Genomic DNA, 18,405 nt, shown 5'->3' with positions numbered 1-18,405 from the left:
GCAGTTGGCTAGTTGAATAGGAGAAAACAAGCTATCTATCTTTGTTGCCCCTACATGAAGTTACTATTCAACGAATAATAGAAACAAAGGATTTTTGAAGTTACCCTAACACTAAAGCCAAAGTATTGCTGATATCAAATAGTAAATCTGAACCTTTGTCAAGTTGCTATAAACCAATGAAATCGCTTAAAGAGGTATCGCCGGATCCCCCAATCCGGAAAAGAAAACAACATAAAGACCTTCACATTCTCTTAAAGCCAAAAATTCTCTATACTTCAATCCCATCGCAAGTTATTAACCAATTCTGTAATTTTTACAGTTGAACAGACTCTCAAATACCATGTCTACGACCAGCAGCGATAGTTCTCCCCCTCGTCGCCTAACCTTCTTCACACCCCCCCAATCCCCCCAATCCCCCCAATCCCCCCAAACTTCGCAGCCAAGCACCCAACGAACCTTCAAAGTCATAACCTCCAGCCCACGAAAAAGGGTTTCCTTTCCCGTCTTTCCCGAAGAAACCAAATTACCACAACGTCAGACCTCAAGGCAACAGAACCTAGCCAACGAACCAACATTATGGTCTGACTTCAGTAACTTGTTTCGCCAACGCATTTCCATAGTAAGACTCATCAAAGTGATCATTCTTATCCACGCAGCTGTCCTAATCATCCGTATCATTGATATTCGCATCGCCATAGGGAAAAGTCCCTACCGCGAAAGAGATGAAGAATATTCCCACGGGGAAAAGCAAGACTTTCAAGACGAAGAGGAGCAATCTACACCTAAATATGACAATCGCGATGCCTCTCCCCTTTCACACCAATTCGAGCCCTACGAGTTAGTCAGTCCATTATATGATCTCGCGAATCTAGATATTAGTCCGCAGCTCGATGTCTTGAAAGATGCATATTCCGATTCGCAATACGGACTCAACAGACTGAGAGATGGACTTCCAGAACTGTCAAAAGATTCTCCAGGATTAAGTATCAAAATTCGAAGTTTTCGAAAACAGGCCTAGACAGCCTCCGAAGCTATTGGGGGATTTTCAAAGTCCATCGATGTTTATATAGACATCTTTCGGCGAGAAACAGATTATCTAAGGGAAGAGCTCGCCAAAGTGAAACCTGGAGATGAAGCTGCCGATCTAAATCTAGAAGAGTGCAGAACAGTGGGAGTACTTTGGATCAATCATTACAAACGATTAAAACTAAAGATAAGGAATATTTGGAGGATGAAACATATATTCACAAATATTATTGACTCAACCGTTGAAGAAAGGAGAAATCTTGAAAAAGCGTTCAAGGAAGCCGAGTCCGGTATGACCAAAGAAGCGAAAAAGCAGGGATGGGATAGTTTTGATTTCCCCTCGGCATACCAATTCCTTGAACGATTCAGTCTAAGCAGAACTAAAGGAAAAAATTGGGGGGGCTATGAGGAAACGATCAAAGAGTTGATCACATACATTGATGTATCACTCAAGGATGCTAACGCACAAATCGAACATTTGATGGCAGATTTCCAGCGGGGTTCAAACGTGAATGAGAATAAGGCAGATGTGGATTCGATTGATTTTCCGACGATTTTTGATCAAATGGAGGCGCTGAATCTGACCTTTGAGAAATATGAGCAGGTCAAAGTCCTGATCGAGAGTGTGAAAGGGAAGTCGTTGGAGGGACTGAAAGGAAGAGCTCATGATTCGAAAGAGAGGTATAGATATTATAACTATGTTGCTGGTCAACAGACAACGCGATTTGACAAGCACATCATCGCCTCGAGGGATGGGAAAAAGGAAGAATTCTTGCAGAATTTGGAAAAAAGAAAAGCCAAACAGAGTCAGAAAGGGGGATAAAATTGTCACATAGCCAAGGAAGTCTTAAATCACCCTTCCAAACTTTCAAATTCCAACTTTCCAAAAGCACTAAATAAAATTTCAGAAAAATCAAGGTTATTCGCTATTCAATTGACAAGGTTAAAGTTTATACCCTGCCCTGACTTCACCCATGTAGTATTCACCCCATCTGTGACTACTTTCAATGTATGCATCGCTTGACAAATAAACTGATCGGATTCTGGGGAGTGAAGAGGGAGTGAAGAGGGGGAGAAGATGGAATGAAGACGAAGTCAACAGGTACTCAAGTATCAATCATTGAGGTCATCTCCAGAGTTTGACGAATAGCATTGGAGATCGCTTTGCCTCTCTTATCACTTAACATTAGATGCCAGACATTTGCAACTAGCACATAGTAAGCAGTGAACAAATAGTTATATCAGCCCGTAAAGTCATAGCCAGCAAGGTACCTACCTGATCACAACTAACAGTGAAATCAAGAGAGTACTCTCTGTATTCTTTGAACCCCTCTTTACAAATTTTCAACTGCCATTGAAGACATACTCATATTCATATCCACATGCCAATTCTTACAACATCGGCACTAAAATCATGCTCCGAAGAATTCATATACTATTCGCAAATATAGCTAACAATAGGTTGAGCTCTTCATGAATTCGAGCCTTTCGAAACTCACTAACCAGTACGCTGGGTATATTACCACCATCCATCCATACCAATCATTTCCTTCGTCCTCCCCAAAATCCAATATCAAAGCTAAATGCTTAATAATACACGCTGAAAAGTAGAAGTAGTTTTTCTCTTTGAATCTAGAGTTATTTTATAGTTTAGGCTTGACGTTGTTTGCGCTCGCACTTGCTTCCTTATTGACAATAATATCGCCAGATTTTGGTCCGTTGCCAAAGAAGATGACTTCTACCGTAAGATCATCACTGTGTATTTGTCAGCATGATTTCGTGAAAATAAATAGTGTAGAGAGCGTAACTTACCGGTATCTTCTAGAATAAGGGGCAGGCAGTGACAGTAAAGCGCAAACCATATCCTTATCCTTTCCACCTAATGCATTTCGTACCAAATGTGTGGCGACGTTTTTGTCCTCAACAACAAATCTATCACTTTCCGTAACCCCCCATTGCCGTTGTCGAATTGGTGCTTTTTGGCCACTATTACCATCATCTTTACTTGCTTCTACAGGTAATCCTTTTTGCGACGCTGTAAACATTTTTGTCCATGAACTTGCGGAATTTCCATTCGAATCGGCTGAATGTTTATCAATCCATTGACCAACCAAACCGACTACTTCTTCGTTCGAGAGCATCTCCCAAAGTCCATCCGTAGCCATTACAACAAAGTCTCCACTCTCCGGTTGAATCTTGGTAGTTGTTACTACGGGTTCCGCAGTGACGTATGGTGGGGTCCTAAGAAGGCTGGATGGCGTTCTTCCAAAGAAAGATTCCTTTAGTCGCTCTGAAACTTGACGAGTCCATTTATAAGTTGCATCGCCGAATGCGCGAGTTGGTTCAAGACCTCCCAAGACACGGCCATTTCTGATGACGTGATCCTCACCAGGATGTAATTTTCTCATTCTAGCTTCTTCATCTTGATTGCTACCAGTTTGATCGGTTGATAAAGCTTTAGCAGTCCATTTCCCACTCTCACTACGTCTTCCTAGAATCGCGCGTGAATCTCCAGTGCATGCGACGCGCAAAAGTCCGGTGTTTGTATCATAGAAGGAAAGAAGGGCGCAAGATCCTGATAATGCTGGAGCTAATAGTTCTGCTGCGACCAATTTCGAATTGCCTTTCATTACTTTCTGCGCACTTTCATGTACAATCTCATTGTCGAGTCGAGTGAAGCCGGTCTTCATCGCAGCTTCAATGGCTTCGGTGGAAGGATTGGGAGAGGCTTGATAGGTAGAATTGAGTTCCCGAGCGACATAATTGATCAATACTTGTCGTAATTTAGCAGAAGTAGTCCAGCCTCTGTTCAGATGTTAGTGAGTGTAGTGGTAAATAGGAATGGAAACATACGAATGCCCATCGAATACACCCCAAAACATCCAATCCGAGGGTGATTGTCCAGCAATTGCTTCATTGGTTTCAATAATCTTTTCCGAATGATCATCCTCGATTGGGTCATTGCTTGGGATTTGAACGACATCGTATCGCACAACTCCTTTGCCACGACCGACAAAATAAGATTCCTCATTTCTTCTCAATTTCGAAGTTGCTTGCTCTGGTGTTAACATTTCTAAAACTTTTCTTCCAGAATCGTCCGTATCCTTTGAAATTGGACCTTCAATTGTGTCAGTATAAAGACCTTCTGTGCTGACAATTACAGCCTTTCTAGCATCCGCGGTCTCTTCGGGCCCGATCGGTGTTGAATAGATGGTGCTAGTTGAGAAGCCGCGGGATTGTTGTACTGATGAAGTTGGACTGGCTTCTTGGGTGAGAGTTTCGTCTCCGTTGTATGTATACCACGCGCCATATCCAACCAAGCCTGAAACGAACGCCAGACCAAACCTTCGCCAATACATCGAGGCTGGGATGATGGAAGTATGAAGTGGTGAAGTTGATGATGCTGATGATTTGGAAATAGGAGCTCTACCGGAAGAATATCGCGCTCTTAGAACATAGTTTGATGGTTGAAAGATGCTTCGACGGGTGCTACGAAGAGCAGGTAATTGTCTCGCCGTGCGAATCGCTTTTAATGCTACTCGACGCATTGGAAATGAAGAGTTCTGGTATTGAGGAAATTCCAGAAATTTGAGTTCCTGGGGGGTTTAGCTAGGCTTGATTTCCGAGATAACGCTTTGGTAGTACCCCGGATATTGCCAGGACCTCAAGAGGAGTGGTTAGACGGACGGACTGCAGAGGAGTGGTTGGAGGGTATTGATATTATAACAATTGAGAAAGTGGCGATGGCTAGAAGAGAGGGAAAAGAGACTCCAAACGACTACCTAGTATTTCTTCTTATCAATACGACGTATAACATACTGGGTCGATAATTATTCTTATTATTTGGTTGAGAAGGTACAACGTGAAGTGCTAGTAGGTGGGTGGTACTAGTAAAGTACCACTTATTATTACCAGGTCTGTGTATCAGACAGAGACTGCGAGGTCTTAAGGTTGCCAGCAGTAAAATGGATCTTGCTCAGGCCGAAACATGACCAATCAAATAATTAGGTAAGCAATCTCTATCGCTCACCAGGCTCCACCAGTCTATCAACCCCACTAGCTCGACACTGAGATGTACGAAGAAGTACTCTGTAGGTAATAAATCAAATGCGTCATTCCCCGTTTGATTTTTATCGACACAGATGAATGATTCTAGAATAGAACGGGATCGCTCTTTTTGGTTCTTCAATTCTTTCACATTCACATTCACATTCACACTCAATGTCATTGTCATTCTCATAGTTGTACTCCTACATCTTGATATTCATTGGTATTATTCAAATAGCCAATACCCTCATCATGTCGAGTAGACAATTACGAAAGTTACAACAACAGCGCGAGCTGGAACAACAAGCCAAACTTCAAGCCCAAGCAGAAGCGGCGGAAGAAGAAGAAGAATCCGATGAAGAGCCACAACCTTCACAATCAAAACCCAGCTTGTTTGCGAATTTCGCAGCTTTAGAAGACTTAGAAGACGAAGACGAGACGAAGGGCATCGAGGAAGAAGAAGAGTCAGCGGAAGAAGAATTGAGCGAACCCACACCAATTGTGACAGCGAAGAAGCCCAAGAAATCAAAGAAAAAGAAGAAGGCAAAAAATGCTGGAAAAGGAAAAGACTCTGCAAAAGCTGCTGAAGCTAAGCCGAAGAACGATTTGGATGATATTGATCAAGCATTGAAAGAGTTGAATTTGAAGAAACCGAATGTTACAAATACGACAAGTTCAATTGAAGTGGATGAAGAATACGAGAGGGTCTGTTTTCTCTTGGGTATCAACACACAGCATCTGAAAGTTGCAAACGAAATGCGAAGCTTATTTGGACGAGCTGCTACAGAGCCAAATGAAGATCCTGGAGGACCTACTGGCCGTGGAGCAAGAAGGAGACAACAGAATCAACGAATAGATTTAGAGACGGCCTTGAAAGGACACCATCCACCTGGCAAAGGGCTTCCAGACCTTACCTTGCGACGCAACCTCTTCATACAGGGGAAGGATGAATGGCCAAAATCTAGCTCGGGTGGGTTAACGATGGAAGTGGTCGAAAATCAACGTGTGGTTGATGGCACCATAGAATACAGATTTGTACATGATCAATCATACCAATCTGTGCAGAGAATATTTCAAAATCTGGTTGAAATGGGTAATCCGCAGAGCCTTATTGCACTACTTGTGAGATCTCGTGAGTAAAATCGATACTTCACATAGCTTTAACTGACCATATGATAGCGTACAACATTTCACTCCTCCTCCAAGTCAGCAAGATTGCAAAAAATCAAAGCGACCATTCCCTAGCATCGGATCTCGTCGAAAGGGCTCTTTTTACGTTTGGCCGAATCTCTTTGTCATCCTTTGGTACTAAATTGGCCAAAGGTAAAGCTCGATTAAATTTCAGTAGACCAGAGAATCGAGAACTTTGGTTAGCTGGATACCACTACATAAAATCTCTCATCATGAAGGGAACTTATCGAACGGCTTTTGAATGGGCAAAACTGCTCTTGAGTTTGGATCCCGAGACTGATCCATATTGCATGAGATGGATGATACACCATCTTGCTTTACGTGCACATGAGTTTCAATGGCTTTTGGACTTTGCCGCCAGTCGAAATATACCTGAGTGGGCAAACACAATAAATTACGCCAAACCATCATTCGCTTTGGCGGCGCAACAACTTAAGGACGCAGTTAAATGTAGGAGTCTTCTATCGGAATCCATGCAACACGTACCTTGGCTGTTTTGTCGACTTTTTCAAGAACTAAACCTTGACGCACCTCCGTCAATTTGGGGTACAACACCACCGACTGCGTCTGATACTTTCTTCACGCAACTATACATTCTTCAGACAAAGGACCTTTGGAATACTACCGAGTCTACTGCATTACTCATGGAAATTGCACATACAATTTATAAGCCCGATTTATCAGAAACTCCCCTGCTATCGGACCTTAGGGAATTGAATCTTGATGTTGTTAGGTTTGTTTATTTGGAAAATCAACCCGCTTTGATGAGTCTCGTCCCATCAAATCTCCTCCACAGAAGCAACAACTCAGATTCAGATCCATTGCCACCTTATTCAAATACTATCTCCTACCCATCTCAAAGAAGAACTTTAGGAAATGAGCACGAATTTGTTGAAGATAGATTCAATGATCCGCTCGCGGCTCTCGCGCGACTCATGCCAGGGTTTCCAGGATTGGAAGCATTCCGAGGCCGTGGAGTAGGGGGTGATGATATCGATGGTGGCGATGAAGTTGAGAATGAAGCAGAAGCACTTGAACGATTAAGAAATTTTGCAGAAGGATTATCAGAAGGAGAACTAGAGGGAGCTGGTGAGGAAGGATCAGAAGGACAACCACGTGGACCATCACTTTCCGCAGCTTCGAGAATCTTGCAATATCTTGGTTTTTGGAGATCACCGGAAAATTTCGATGACAACTCTGAATATGAGGAGGATGACAATGATTCAACGCCTGGATTGGTAGATCCAGAGGGACAAGCTGGGGACCATAGACAGCCTCGCGTCGGAGATGCGGATGATGATGATGAAATTCCTGGTTTGACTTGAATGGAATTGTTCATATCTGTACATTACAGCTAAATAGCGATTTTAACAAAATAAGAATGTGATCTTCAGCGCAAATTAGATGTATATTACTCGCACCTGTGATATCAGTGCGCACAAAAATGGTAGGTTGAGCTGCATGTTTTGAGGAGGCATCTGTGTAATCAAATAGCTTCAACCCCGAACGGTCTTGAATAACCCTTCTTACTCATTGTCTCCTGTGATACCCGCTCGCAGTATTAAATTATCAATATTGATATTAAGGAAGCGGATTCACCCCCTTGAAAAACATGCTCATACTATCTCTTCACATCTCCCACCACCGAAAGAGCAATCAACATCTGTCCGCGAATGGAATGGAGTTCCATACCTAATCCCCGTGTGTGTGATGACCACCCAGACCAGTCGACTCAGCCAGTGAATGAATGATCTGTTCTGAGCAAGTTTCATCCTTGTTTGGCGCCAGGCCAGGATCCACCAGGTCCATCGGCTTTGTGATTTCTAAGCGAGCGCATTGCGTTATCAGTGCAGGTGCCCCTCTCCCTCTCAGCCTTTCCGAAGCTTCAAAAGTTATAAGGATCGGTCGTCGCATCCTGTTTCTCTTGTTACTTTCGATACGATCATACACTCGAGAAGTTACTTTACTTTACAAGCCTCTCCGCATCTACGAATCAAGATTCATTCTTCGCACACAACCTCAAATACATCCTCGAAATCACGATAAGAACAGATAATTACACAAACAAGACACAATGGCAGACACCGGCGTAAACATACCAGCTACTTTGATCGCAGAGGAGGGCGAACATACATACAAGTTCAACATTTCCATGAGTTGTGGAGGATGCTCTGGAGCGGTTGATAGAGTTTTGAAGAAATTGGATGGTGAGCCTGTTTTGATCTGTTTTGTTTTGTTACTCTAAGATCTTATTCTTCTCCTTTGCTTCGCGCACAAAATACATGATTTCTGCGCTGCGCAGTTTGGTGTCGCATATCTATCCACTACCTCGATTGTAATCTTGGGATTTTAGAAGATTACTAACTGAGAGAAACAAAATAGGTGTCCGCGCATACGAAGTCGACCTTGCAGGTCAAACCGCAACGGTCATCGGAAAACCAGAATTAGAATTCGATACTGTGTTGGAGAAGATTGCAAAGACGGGAAAGAAGATTAATACGGCGGAGGCAGATGGTGTTAGTAAGGATGTTGCTGTTAAGACTGAATGAGGGGTTGGAGGAAGGAAGGAATGGATTTCCGGGGGTTGATCGATAGATGATGGATGATGATGGGTTGCGCATATATATGCGGTAGAGAGACTGCTAGATTGAGATACAGATTGCGTGGGTTGCTAATAGATGTGAGGGATCAACACGGAATTATGAACTATGCTTTATGTGTTCTGGTGATGATGTTTGGTAGGGTGGACGGGGTGCTGTTCTGCATTTTTTTCCCGGTACAATTTGTGCTTTGTCACAAATGGATGTTGAGAGGGAAAGCACGGCATTGACGAGGGGATGACTGGTAGTACCAGCGCAGCACGACTCTATGCTTTCTTCGAACAAGACACCCCACCCGCAAAAACGTCTATAAATCATGGACCACAACCAGCATTCACTACGGACACATTCATGATCACGCAATCTTTACGAACGGTAGAAGTATAGAAAAGCTTGTCAATGGAAAGCAGAAGCTTCTTTAGCAACTGCCTTGGTACACTAGCCGGCTATCCAAGCTAGGAAATTGTCGATGACTATGGTAGTCTATCTTATTAGAAGTTGACTTCTATAAGTTATGGGTAGCGTTGCGTGATTTTGTGGCCTTTCAGTTCGTCCTAATTGTCATTCCTACTTTCTTTCATCGTTGAAAAGTTCTTTTCGCTGTCGATCAACACACTTCAATCTTCTATTCATTACACTCATCTCTCCCAATCTCATCACACACTCACTTAAGCAAATTTGATAACACAAAAACAAGTGCTTGCGCACCGCACTCTGCGTACGGATCTGGATTTGGATGCGAAGATGAGTTTAGGAGGTATTAGGTTTGCAACGCAGACTTTTGTCCCTGAAGTATGATGTTTGTGAACTGATGTGGTTCTTGCTGTTTTTTTGTGTATGTTTGAGAGGGGTCTTTGATATGGATGGTTTGAGAATTTGTGGATTTGTGGGGTTGGGTTAGATTGTGAATAGGGTGTAGTGTAGTGTGGTGGGGTGGGGAGTGGTGGACGAGGGGGGGAAGGGGGATTGATATTCACCGGAGGAGATCGAATGGTACCTGGATGTCTGGATATTCTTGAGAAGATTCAGAGTGATAAGGCATGATGGATATTTTCTGGATAATCAGTATCAACTAATTACCTAGATTCCCCAGTGAATACACAATCCCCAAGTCTATTATATTCTCTTGCCCAATCTTTGTCATGATTCACACACCATACCATACCAAATATTTACTACACGCTCAACGTTTTTCTTGCTTTCATGTAAATCGAATTGATGGAATTCACCGATAGTGAAGATGTAGATAAGATGAGGCGAGTGATTTCCTTGTTCAGAAATCAGGAGCGGAAAGGGAGAGAGAGAGTAGTGGTTATATTATATTATATATATATACTCATTCCTTGGATTAACGAGAAAGGATAGTTACATGCTTGTTGACTAGAGCTTGAGCGTTCTTTCAGTGGGAGGTTTGGTGGGTTGTGGAGGTGGGCTTGAGGAGTTATGGGAGAGGGGTGTGGTAGGGATATGAGAGGATTGAGAGGTGGGGGGGGGGAGGGGAGATGGTGATATAGTCAGATGGTGAGATGAGTAGAGGATGGTTTGGGCTAGATGACGGTCTTTGGCTGTTGTTGTTGGCTTTGTATTGCTATATTTTCATTGGCTTAGGATATATATTACCACTGTTATTTCTACTCTTATTCTTATTATTATTATTCTTTTTCTCTCAATCTCAATGTCAAAATAATAATATCAAATTACAAAAAGAAAAAAACCTTAAACTAGATACTCACAGCAGCAGTCGAACAGAATCAGATATTCTATGCTAAGATGTTACTGCAAGTCACGAAGAATATGACGAATGTCATCTCGAGCGCTGTTGAAGTTCATAGTTTGGAAAAGATAGTATGAGAGGTTGTTTTATACTCGTGTGTTGATTATTGTGTATTGTATATTGTATATCAGGAAGGGGGGGGGGGAGGCGGCGCATGTGGAAATTATCTATGTAGATGTTTTGAAATAGTGGATGATTCTCTAGTTCTAGTGAAGATAGAGTGCAGCCCCACCACTAGAATTCTCTTTTGATACTAGTAGATTCCCCCCCCCCCCCCCCAAACCATTCATACTTAGTGATAGAATACCCTGTGATCACACAATTCCTCTTCGCATGAGTACATTCACTCCCTGCTCAATATTCCATATCCTCCAAGTACTTTGTACTACCTATTTAAGAATCATGGAAAGAAATTTTAGACTCGCTATACTCATCCCTGGAAGCACCATCATTTCGGTATAGAGTCAGTGACTCAGTGGATTCTGTACAGAGAACTCGAGATTATTTTAGGATTCTTAGGGACAGGGGTTGAATTATGCTATGCTATGTATTGCGGGATTTGATGCGGGGGAGTTGGGTTTGTGATGGCGTTATTGTTGCTCTAACCATTATCATCTCGAGAGCTTTCCGTTTTGTTGCCAGAATTTGGGGAGACAAGTTCTACCAGTTTCGTCGTCATTCTACCCACAATCAACACTGATTCAATTCACATACCACCACAGCTGAATCACCGCACTCCACACAACTTTGACAACTTCTTCCTAGTTCCTAAATATCTAGAGAGATACCACGATATACCAGCCCCTTCCATCCTTCCATCCTGTTGACTATATGCTTCAAATTCACATGAGTGAGTCCTTGAGCTTTTTTCTTGGGCCTCACTCTAGACTACATTATGGGGTTCCGATTGGAGTTTGAGGAGGCTTTATATACTTGGGCATTAGATATGTGCGGTGAGATTTACGTTTTAGATTGTTTTATGTGGATATCGCTTGGGTGAGGGGGTGGGGATTGGGATGGGTGCGTGACAGGCGTCGACAAGATTGAACATCACATATCCCTTTCCACCTCCAGAATCTATATCGCAGTTTGTGGTATATAAGTCTCTCAAACTCCGGTTGCCAAATCATCAACTTCATCGCAACTACTTCCTACGAGTCCACGAGGGATACCGCTGCACTTTTGGGAAATAGACTTGTGTTTCGAGATTGGCGGCTGTAGTTTCATATTTTCTGCCTTGGATTGCTCTTTCGGTTGAGATTGCTATGTGCAGTAAATTCCACTTCATTGACAGTTGGCGAAAATAATTCTTCCCGTTGTCCAAACGTTTTAATTCTCGTTGTTGTCTATTCTTTGTCAATGGTTGTCATTCATTATCACTCATTGTCATTGCCTGAACTTCCCGGCTCACTAAATAAATCACGTCTGACAAACTCGCGCGGTTTAGCTGACTGATTCCCATCAAACATTATCTTGAGTCTTAAGTCGAATTTTTCTCAGGTCTGCGGCCCATGTGACATGTGCCATGTCTGAGAAAATCGACCTTTGTGTGCTCAATTGCTTCCGTTGCAGCTCCTGGAGGGAGTTTTTATATTCGCTTCTTGGGCTTATCTGGACAAATCTTGCGTGAATTGAAGGGTTTTACATTTTTATCCGTTTAACAATGAAAATTTTGTGTCCTGTGATTACTGTATCTACTCAAATTATTCCACTCGCAATCTCACAGTCTGAGTATCTATACACCTTGATCGAGAAGACTGGAGATAACAACGTTTCATGCCTTACGAGTAGGTCAACAATCAAAAGGATTCTCCCATTTCTTCACCCTGTGTTTGCGATTCATATGTAAAGTAGTTCTTGTGAACTCTGCCCATCTTTTGGATGGTTTTTTGCTTACATATTCATAGTCACTTCCGTTATCTCTAGACATCGACATATTATTCTCGTTGTCATTCATTTCAATTCTCGATTTTGGTTGCCGTTCTAATATAGTCTGGTCAATAATACAATATGAATAGTCTACCATCTTAGCTCCTCTCGTTCGCTTTCCGTCAGCAGAGGCTTGAGTCCAATTTACTTCATTGAGACGTTTCAGATACAAATTGCTTCAGTTTTGATAGTTGACCCTTAAATTCGATTCGCTTGCCCTAGACGTCAATGGATCTGAGGGTGCCTGTGATTACAGCGTCGTTTAATAGCCCAATCCTGCTCCACAGATGGCTTCCGACCCGAAGGGCCCTCGGGCTACCCCCCCCCCCCCCCCCCCCCCCCCCCCCGATGCTTTTTGACTTAGACATCTAGCAGCTTTCTCACATCATATCTTCAACGTGAAAATCTTCATACAGACCCCGGTAATATCTCTCTCTGCATTTCTCTCTCCCATCACCACTTTCCCATCATAAAAACCTCGAAAGCAGTATACAATATAAACTCTCTAACTTCCTACTTTGTCACATACGACCATAGACTGAAGAGAATTGGGCATCCCGTCCGCTCTGCCATACACAAGCTTCAGATCGGTGGATTAGTAGTTGGGTGGGTGACCACCAGCGAATCCCCACTGTTGTATGTCTGTTAACTTTTTTGTTTTTTTTTGGAAAGTTTTGGTGGGTGGGCTTCCTTCGTGGTTTCTATCTACTCTAGTAGTTGCTTGCATATGATCAGTGAAAGAGGCATAGGGAAAGAGATGATTGTCAAGAGCAATTCTTTTGTACAATCGGTATGTGTTAGCTCGCTCGTTTGTCATACGTTTTGATGCCTAAAGCTGTTACAAAAATTGATGAAATAAATGAAGACACTAGGTAGGTAAGATTACAATAATTGGCTGCGGCCACAGTGTAAGATCAAGGTTAGGACGAGACTTATATTTCACTCATTTGTGCTTCTATCGGCAAGGTAGAAGCGATGACTTATAGATCAATGTACAGCCTGAGAATATTTTGGTTGAACATGATTTACTACACGATCGTGGAGACTCGGTTAACGAGTGTGTGGCTAGACGAAGAGGAAATTCAAGAATCATCAAGGCATTGCGATAACCGGACAACAATACCATGATCATTTAGACGGGTATTCGGATTGTGATCCAGAATCCGTTCGATCAGAGCTCATTTTTTCCGGTCGAAATATCGACATCGATGTTGGCTCGGATATCCTTCTCGGATGCTCCTTGCATGCTTGAATGTGAGGTCATCGAGATAGCTTCAACGCCCAAGGAGATTATTAGCAGATGAGAAATGAGACTACTTAAGATAAGATGAATAGTAAAGCATGAATACTGAGGAATGTGATCGAATCTAGTATTGATTGAATGGATTTGCCTGAATAACCTTGCACCGCAAAATCCCTGGCCATTTAGCTTCAAGACTATTTCACTTCATAAATCCTAAGTTCAAGCTGTGGACAAATCCTTCGTCGCAGGATTCCATGATGCTAGAGAATCAAGCTATGTATTTTCCCAGTGAAAGTTACCTCTGGCGCTCTCTAGAGACAAAGATAATAGTACATAGAGGCTATCACATGGTAGGCTCCTTAATGGTTAGATTATCGTATAACAATACCGGCACACAGGTGCTCAAGCTGATAGTGCTATAAAACAGGCAAAATGCTTGAACTGTGTTCGCCACGAACACTGAAAATCGTTAACCCCCTAATTGAGCTTAGCGCATGCACCAAAAAGGTTCCCTCAGCACAGATATAATGGCTCAAAACGGCAATGATCCACTTGCGAACCTCGGTAGCTTCCCCGCAAAAGTTACCCCAGAAATGAACATGATAAGGCTCTCCAACCACCATTTCTCATCTAAATCTATATCATAAATCCACGACTTTTCTTGTACGATTGAAACCACAGTAATAACTGTCACTTGTCTTGACTCATCTATAATCTCAAAATGGTTATCAAGCGCAATGAACCATGTTACGTCCTAGGCGTTGGCATGACCAAATTCATCAAGCCAAGGGGTAAAGTCGATTACACTGAGCTTGGTTTCGAAGCTGGTATCAAGGCTATGCTTGATGCACAAATCAATTACGACGACGTCGATCAAGGAGTAGCGTGTTATTGTTATGGCGACTCAACCTGTGGACAACGTGTCTTTTATCAGTTCGGAATGACCCAGATCCCAATCTACAACGTAAACAACAATTGTTCAACGGGCTCAACAGGATTGGCATTGGCAAGAAATGTCATTAGTCATGGAGGTGCAGACTGTATATTGGTGGTAGGATTCGAAAAGATGAATCCGGGTTCGCTACAGAGTTTCTGGAATGATCGTAGTAACCCGACTGGCACATCAGGTGAAATGATGCGTGCCACTAGAGGCGTTACGAATGCACCCGGGGCTGCGCAGATGTTTGGCAATGCAGGGCGAGAATATATGGAAAAGTATGCCTATCAAATCTCGTGTTGGATGGCGTAGCAAAAGCTAACTTTTCGTTGCAAATAGGTATGGTGCCAAAAATGAAGATTTCGCGGAGATTGCCAGAGTGAACCACGAACATTCGCAACGAAACCCATACTCTCAATTCCAAGATGTATATACTCTAGAGCAAGTCATGAAAGCTCCTATGATCCATGAGCCTCTCACAAAATTGCAATGCTGTCCTACATCAGATGGAGGAGCCGCAGCTGTTCTAGTTTCACAAGACTTCCTCGATGCCCGCCCACATCTCAAAGAACAAGCGGTATTGATTGCCGGTCAATGTATGGCTACTGATGCTCCATCACTATTCTCCAAATCCGCAATCGACCTTATGGGTTTCGAGATGACAAAATTTGCAGCAAAGACTGCTATGGAGGAGGCAAAGGTCACACCTGCAGACATCAAGGTCTGCGAGTTGCATGATTGCTTCTCGGCCAATGAGATGATCGTTATCGACTCGATGGGTCTTTCTCCACCGGGAAAAGCTCATGAGATGGTCAGAGCGGGTGATATCACATATGGCGGCAAGATGGTCATCAACCCTTCCGGCGGATTGATCTCAAAGGGTCATCCACTTGGAGCCTCGGGAATTGCACAGTGCGCTGAGCTCGTCTGGCATCTTCGTGGATGGGCAAATAACCGATTGGTTGATGATACAAGAGTAGCTTTACAGCACAATCTTGGATTGGGCGGGGCTGTCGTGGTGACTGTTTATAAGCGTGCCGATGGGAAAACGAATGCTCCTGTTGATTCCGCCGAAGTTGGAATGAAGAATAAGTTGGGTTACAATCCCGCTGTCGAGGCAAAAGGGTTTACAGAACAGCAAGCTACAAGTGTGAGGAGCAAGACGAAGTCTAGTGCTTGGGCTTTGGGTGATGTAGAGAAGAAGGTGGAAGCGAGGTTTTGATTTTTCTGAATATGGCTTTTAATTATTTATTCAATACCCTTTGCAATTATAGCTCATCAAATCAGCTTGTCGATATCTATCAAACATGTCAGGGGCTGTGATCATTCTATTCATCACTAAGTGTGGCCAGATCGTAGTCCACTGGCAGAAATTATTACCTCCGACAACCTTCACACGTGGCACAGTCAAGATAGTCGACGATGCTTAATATTGTCACCGATTTCTCACCCAGACATTCATCACCGTCAATATAAGTGCATTCCCACCGTCATACTCGCTGTCATCATTCATCTCCTTCTCGATTCTACACCCTACGAAGCATTTTTCAGTATTAGAAACACTACAGAAAACATAACATAAAGTCTTAAACTACACACCTTCATCCCGTTTACCCCTCGGGGTATCCCAGATAATCGGCTTTTCTTCCTGATAATAAGTTCAATTCTTCGTCTCCTTTATTTTATAGCTGGAGTGTGGAAGTTTAGTGGGGCATATCGAATACGGGGGGTGGGGACTCTCAAGCTGTGCATTGAGTCTTTTCACCTCCGCTCTTGGTTATGATTACTTCCGAGACAATATTTTGAAATTATAAGTAGCACGTATCTCATCTTGTATTGATTCTTTGTACTTTTACCGATACGCTGGCGATGTTTTGTCCGATGGTGCTGGTCATGTAGCAGACTATGCTGGAGGGAACTTCAGCGTATGTTTTGGGCTTTTGATTCCGGGATACTAAAGATTGTTTGAACATCGCAACATCTGTCGCCATAAATCTGCTTATTATCATGGACTGCCTTTCTCACCACTGTCGATGAATTATCAGTTTTGATTCTTGTTGTCGAAACTCTTCAGTTAACATCTCATTGTCCAATGTCAGAGTCCAGCCAGTAACAACATACAAATTGACCTCAAAATCATGCCATCCATCTTTTTCTCAACACAATTAAAGAGTCTTTAAAATATTTCCAATGCCAGGCACAGTCCTTGATCCCTTTTTATACATCGATTTTCCCTTTCCTCTGCGAGAAAGATGCTAGGTGTGATAGAGGTTTTTGTGTAGGGTGGATTTTTGCTTAGAGTCCGACATTACAGTAAGTTCAAGTTCTGTAAAATTAATTGTATAAATAGTGCGAATAATGTAATAATCTCACATTAGGTGAGCAGAACAATGGTTCAAGATTGAATTCAAGGAGCTGTGAAAGTATTCAGCCGCTGAGTTCCTCAGCTGTTATGTTCTGTTGTAGGATGAGTGCTTCATATGTAGATTGAAGGGGGTTGATATCATCGAATCCATCGGATACTAATATAGGATTAATCTCTTTTTTGCCAGCTTGCTGTCAGATCTCATTATCATCATTACCTTTCCATTTTCCTGGCGTCTCTGGTCTTAAGATATAAGTAATTTTCTTTTAGGAAAATTGTTACACATTTAGCGTGGTGATATGGTTGGACTTCCCGTTCACTCTGTGCATTTCCTTGTCTTTATTGATGCTCGGGATGAATTGTGATGTTATAAGAGTCATCGGGAAAGTCAGGAGATTTTATAGTCTTATATTTTGTGAGTTTAGAATGCAAGAAAATCGGAGTTCACACTAACTAGTCGTCCAGTGATCAAAAGCTGTCATTTTACACACTCAGATCAACAGAATTTCGAACTACGAGAATACCCAAGCCAAAAAAAATTGTTGGTGTATAAATGGTCCGTGGCAGCCCATTCCCATATCCAAATGTGGTTTTATAAAGTGGTCATTTGTACTCGGCACAAGGAAAACAAACCTCTCTTTCCCTTGATCCATCATCCCTTCGGTTCCTCAACTGGATGTATATTTTCGTGTTGAAAAAACTAGTATTTATACTACTGCTTGTTGTCGATTTCTACCAGGATTATTGTCATCACATCACATTCAAGAACCCTTCTATCTCAATCTCTACTTTCGAAATTTTCTGCTGCTAAAATTTAACTTTGTTTCTCAAGTCTTCTGGACCCTTCTGCCACTCACAAAGGAGCTTCTCGGAGATTGGCATTCACAAGTCCTATGATAGGATGTCATATTTCTATATTAGGAAAAAAAACCTCAGGCGCGAAGTTAATTGCTTTGAGCATCAACCTTGATCAGATTATTTCATAGTCGTGGCTCTGTTGTTTGAGATTTAGCTGGATTACTGAGTCTTTGGGTTCAGGTTGTAGAATAGTATTCTTTGGAATGATTGATTCTTGTTAGGTGTAGAAACATGCCGAGGGTTATTGTTTGTATCCTTACTAGCAGTTCCACAAAAGATTTCGAGCCACTACTTAGGAGCAGTTCTTGAAGACTTTTCAATACCTGTGTGTTCATTTTCGCGTCCTAAAATTCCTACCTACGTATTGTGAAGTGCTTTTTTCTCCAAAACTCAGTGGCTTTGAGACTTTCGTCTTCGATACACAATTGCTTTTAA

At 42.5% G+C, this 18,405-nt stretch overlaps 5 protein-coding genes across 5 annotated transcripts; 4 read left to right on the top strand and 1 right to left on the bottom strand.

The window, feature by feature from the left end:
• Window positions 1-340: 340 nt before the first annotated feature.
• On the top strand, window positions 341-1,849 carry EAF01_003861 (uncharacterized protein; the record flags this gene model as incomplete). The annotated part of the gene is made up of 2 exons (XM_038912115.1): window positions 341-983; window positions 1,071-1,849. The coding sequence occupies 2 exons, from the start codon at window positions 341-343 to the stop codon at window positions 1,847-1,849; spliced, it is 1,422 nt and encodes a 473-aa protein (XP_038771799.1).
• Window positions 1,850-2,669: 820 nt separating this feature from the next.
• Window positions 2,670-4,574, bottom strand: EAF01_003860 (uncharacterized protein; the record flags this gene model as incomplete). The annotated part of the gene is made up of 3 exons (XM_038912114.1): window positions 2,670-2,781; window positions 2,839-3,831; window positions 3,880-4,574. The coding sequence occupies 3 exons, from the start codon at window positions 4,572-4,574 to the stop codon at window positions 2,670-2,672; spliced, it is 1,800 nt and encodes a 599-aa protein (XP_038771798.1).
• Window positions 4,575-5,325: 751 nt separating this feature from the next.
• EAF01_003859 (uncharacterized protein) lies at window positions 5,326-7,589 on the top strand (the record flags this gene model as incomplete). The annotated part of the gene is made up of 2 exons (XM_038912113.1): window positions 5,326-6,205; window positions 6,253-7,589. The coding sequence occupies 2 exons, from the start codon at window positions 5,326-5,328 to the stop codon at window positions 7,587-7,589; spliced, it is 2,217 nt and encodes a 738-aa protein (XP_038771797.1).
• A 557-nt stretch (window positions 7,590-8,146) lies between these two features.
• On the top strand, window positions 8,147-9,003 carry EAF01_003858 (uncharacterized protein). Its single transcript, XM_038912112.1, has 2 exons — window positions 8,147-8,471; window positions 8,647-9,003. Exons 1-2 carry the CDS (start codon window positions 8,339-8,341, stop codon window positions 8,811-8,813), a joined length of 300 nt encoding a protein of 99 aa, XP_038771796.1. The 5' UTR covers window positions 8,147-8,338; the 3' UTR covers window positions 8,814-9,003.
• A 5,528-nt stretch (window positions 9,004-14,531) lies between these two features.
• Window positions 14,532-15,969, top strand: EAF01_003857 (uncharacterized protein; the record flags this gene model as incomplete). Its single annotated transcript, XM_038912111.1, has 2 exons — window positions 14,532-15,025; window positions 15,087-15,969. 2 exons carry the CDS (start codon window positions 14,532-14,534, stop codon window positions 15,967-15,969), a joined length of 1,377 nt encoding a protein of 458 aa, XP_038771795.1.
• Window positions 15,970-18,405: the final 2,436 nt, after the last annotated feature.

This window comes from Botrytis porri, assembly GCF_014898465.1.
Source record: "Botrytis porri strain MUCL 3234 chromosome Unknown BPOR_005, whole genome shotgun sequence".
NCBI classification, from domain to species: Eukaryota; Fungi; Ascomycota; class Leotiomycetes; order Helotiales; family Sclerotiniaceae; genus Botrytis; species Botrytis porri.
The sequence above is the reverse complement of the archived record's forward strand: the minus strand, read 5'-3'. Positions and strand labels throughout refer to the sequence as shown.

Bases quoted from the DNA above. Each gene is read 5' to 3' on its own strand.
- EAF01_003858 (XM_038912112.1), top strand. From the start codon at position 8,339: ATGGCAGACACCGGCGTAAACATACCAGCTACTTTGATCGCAGAGGAG. The intron at 8,472-8,646 runs GTGAGCCTGTTT...GAAACAAAATAG, and splicing joins AGTTTTGAAGAAATTGGATG to GTGTCCGCGCATACGAAGTC.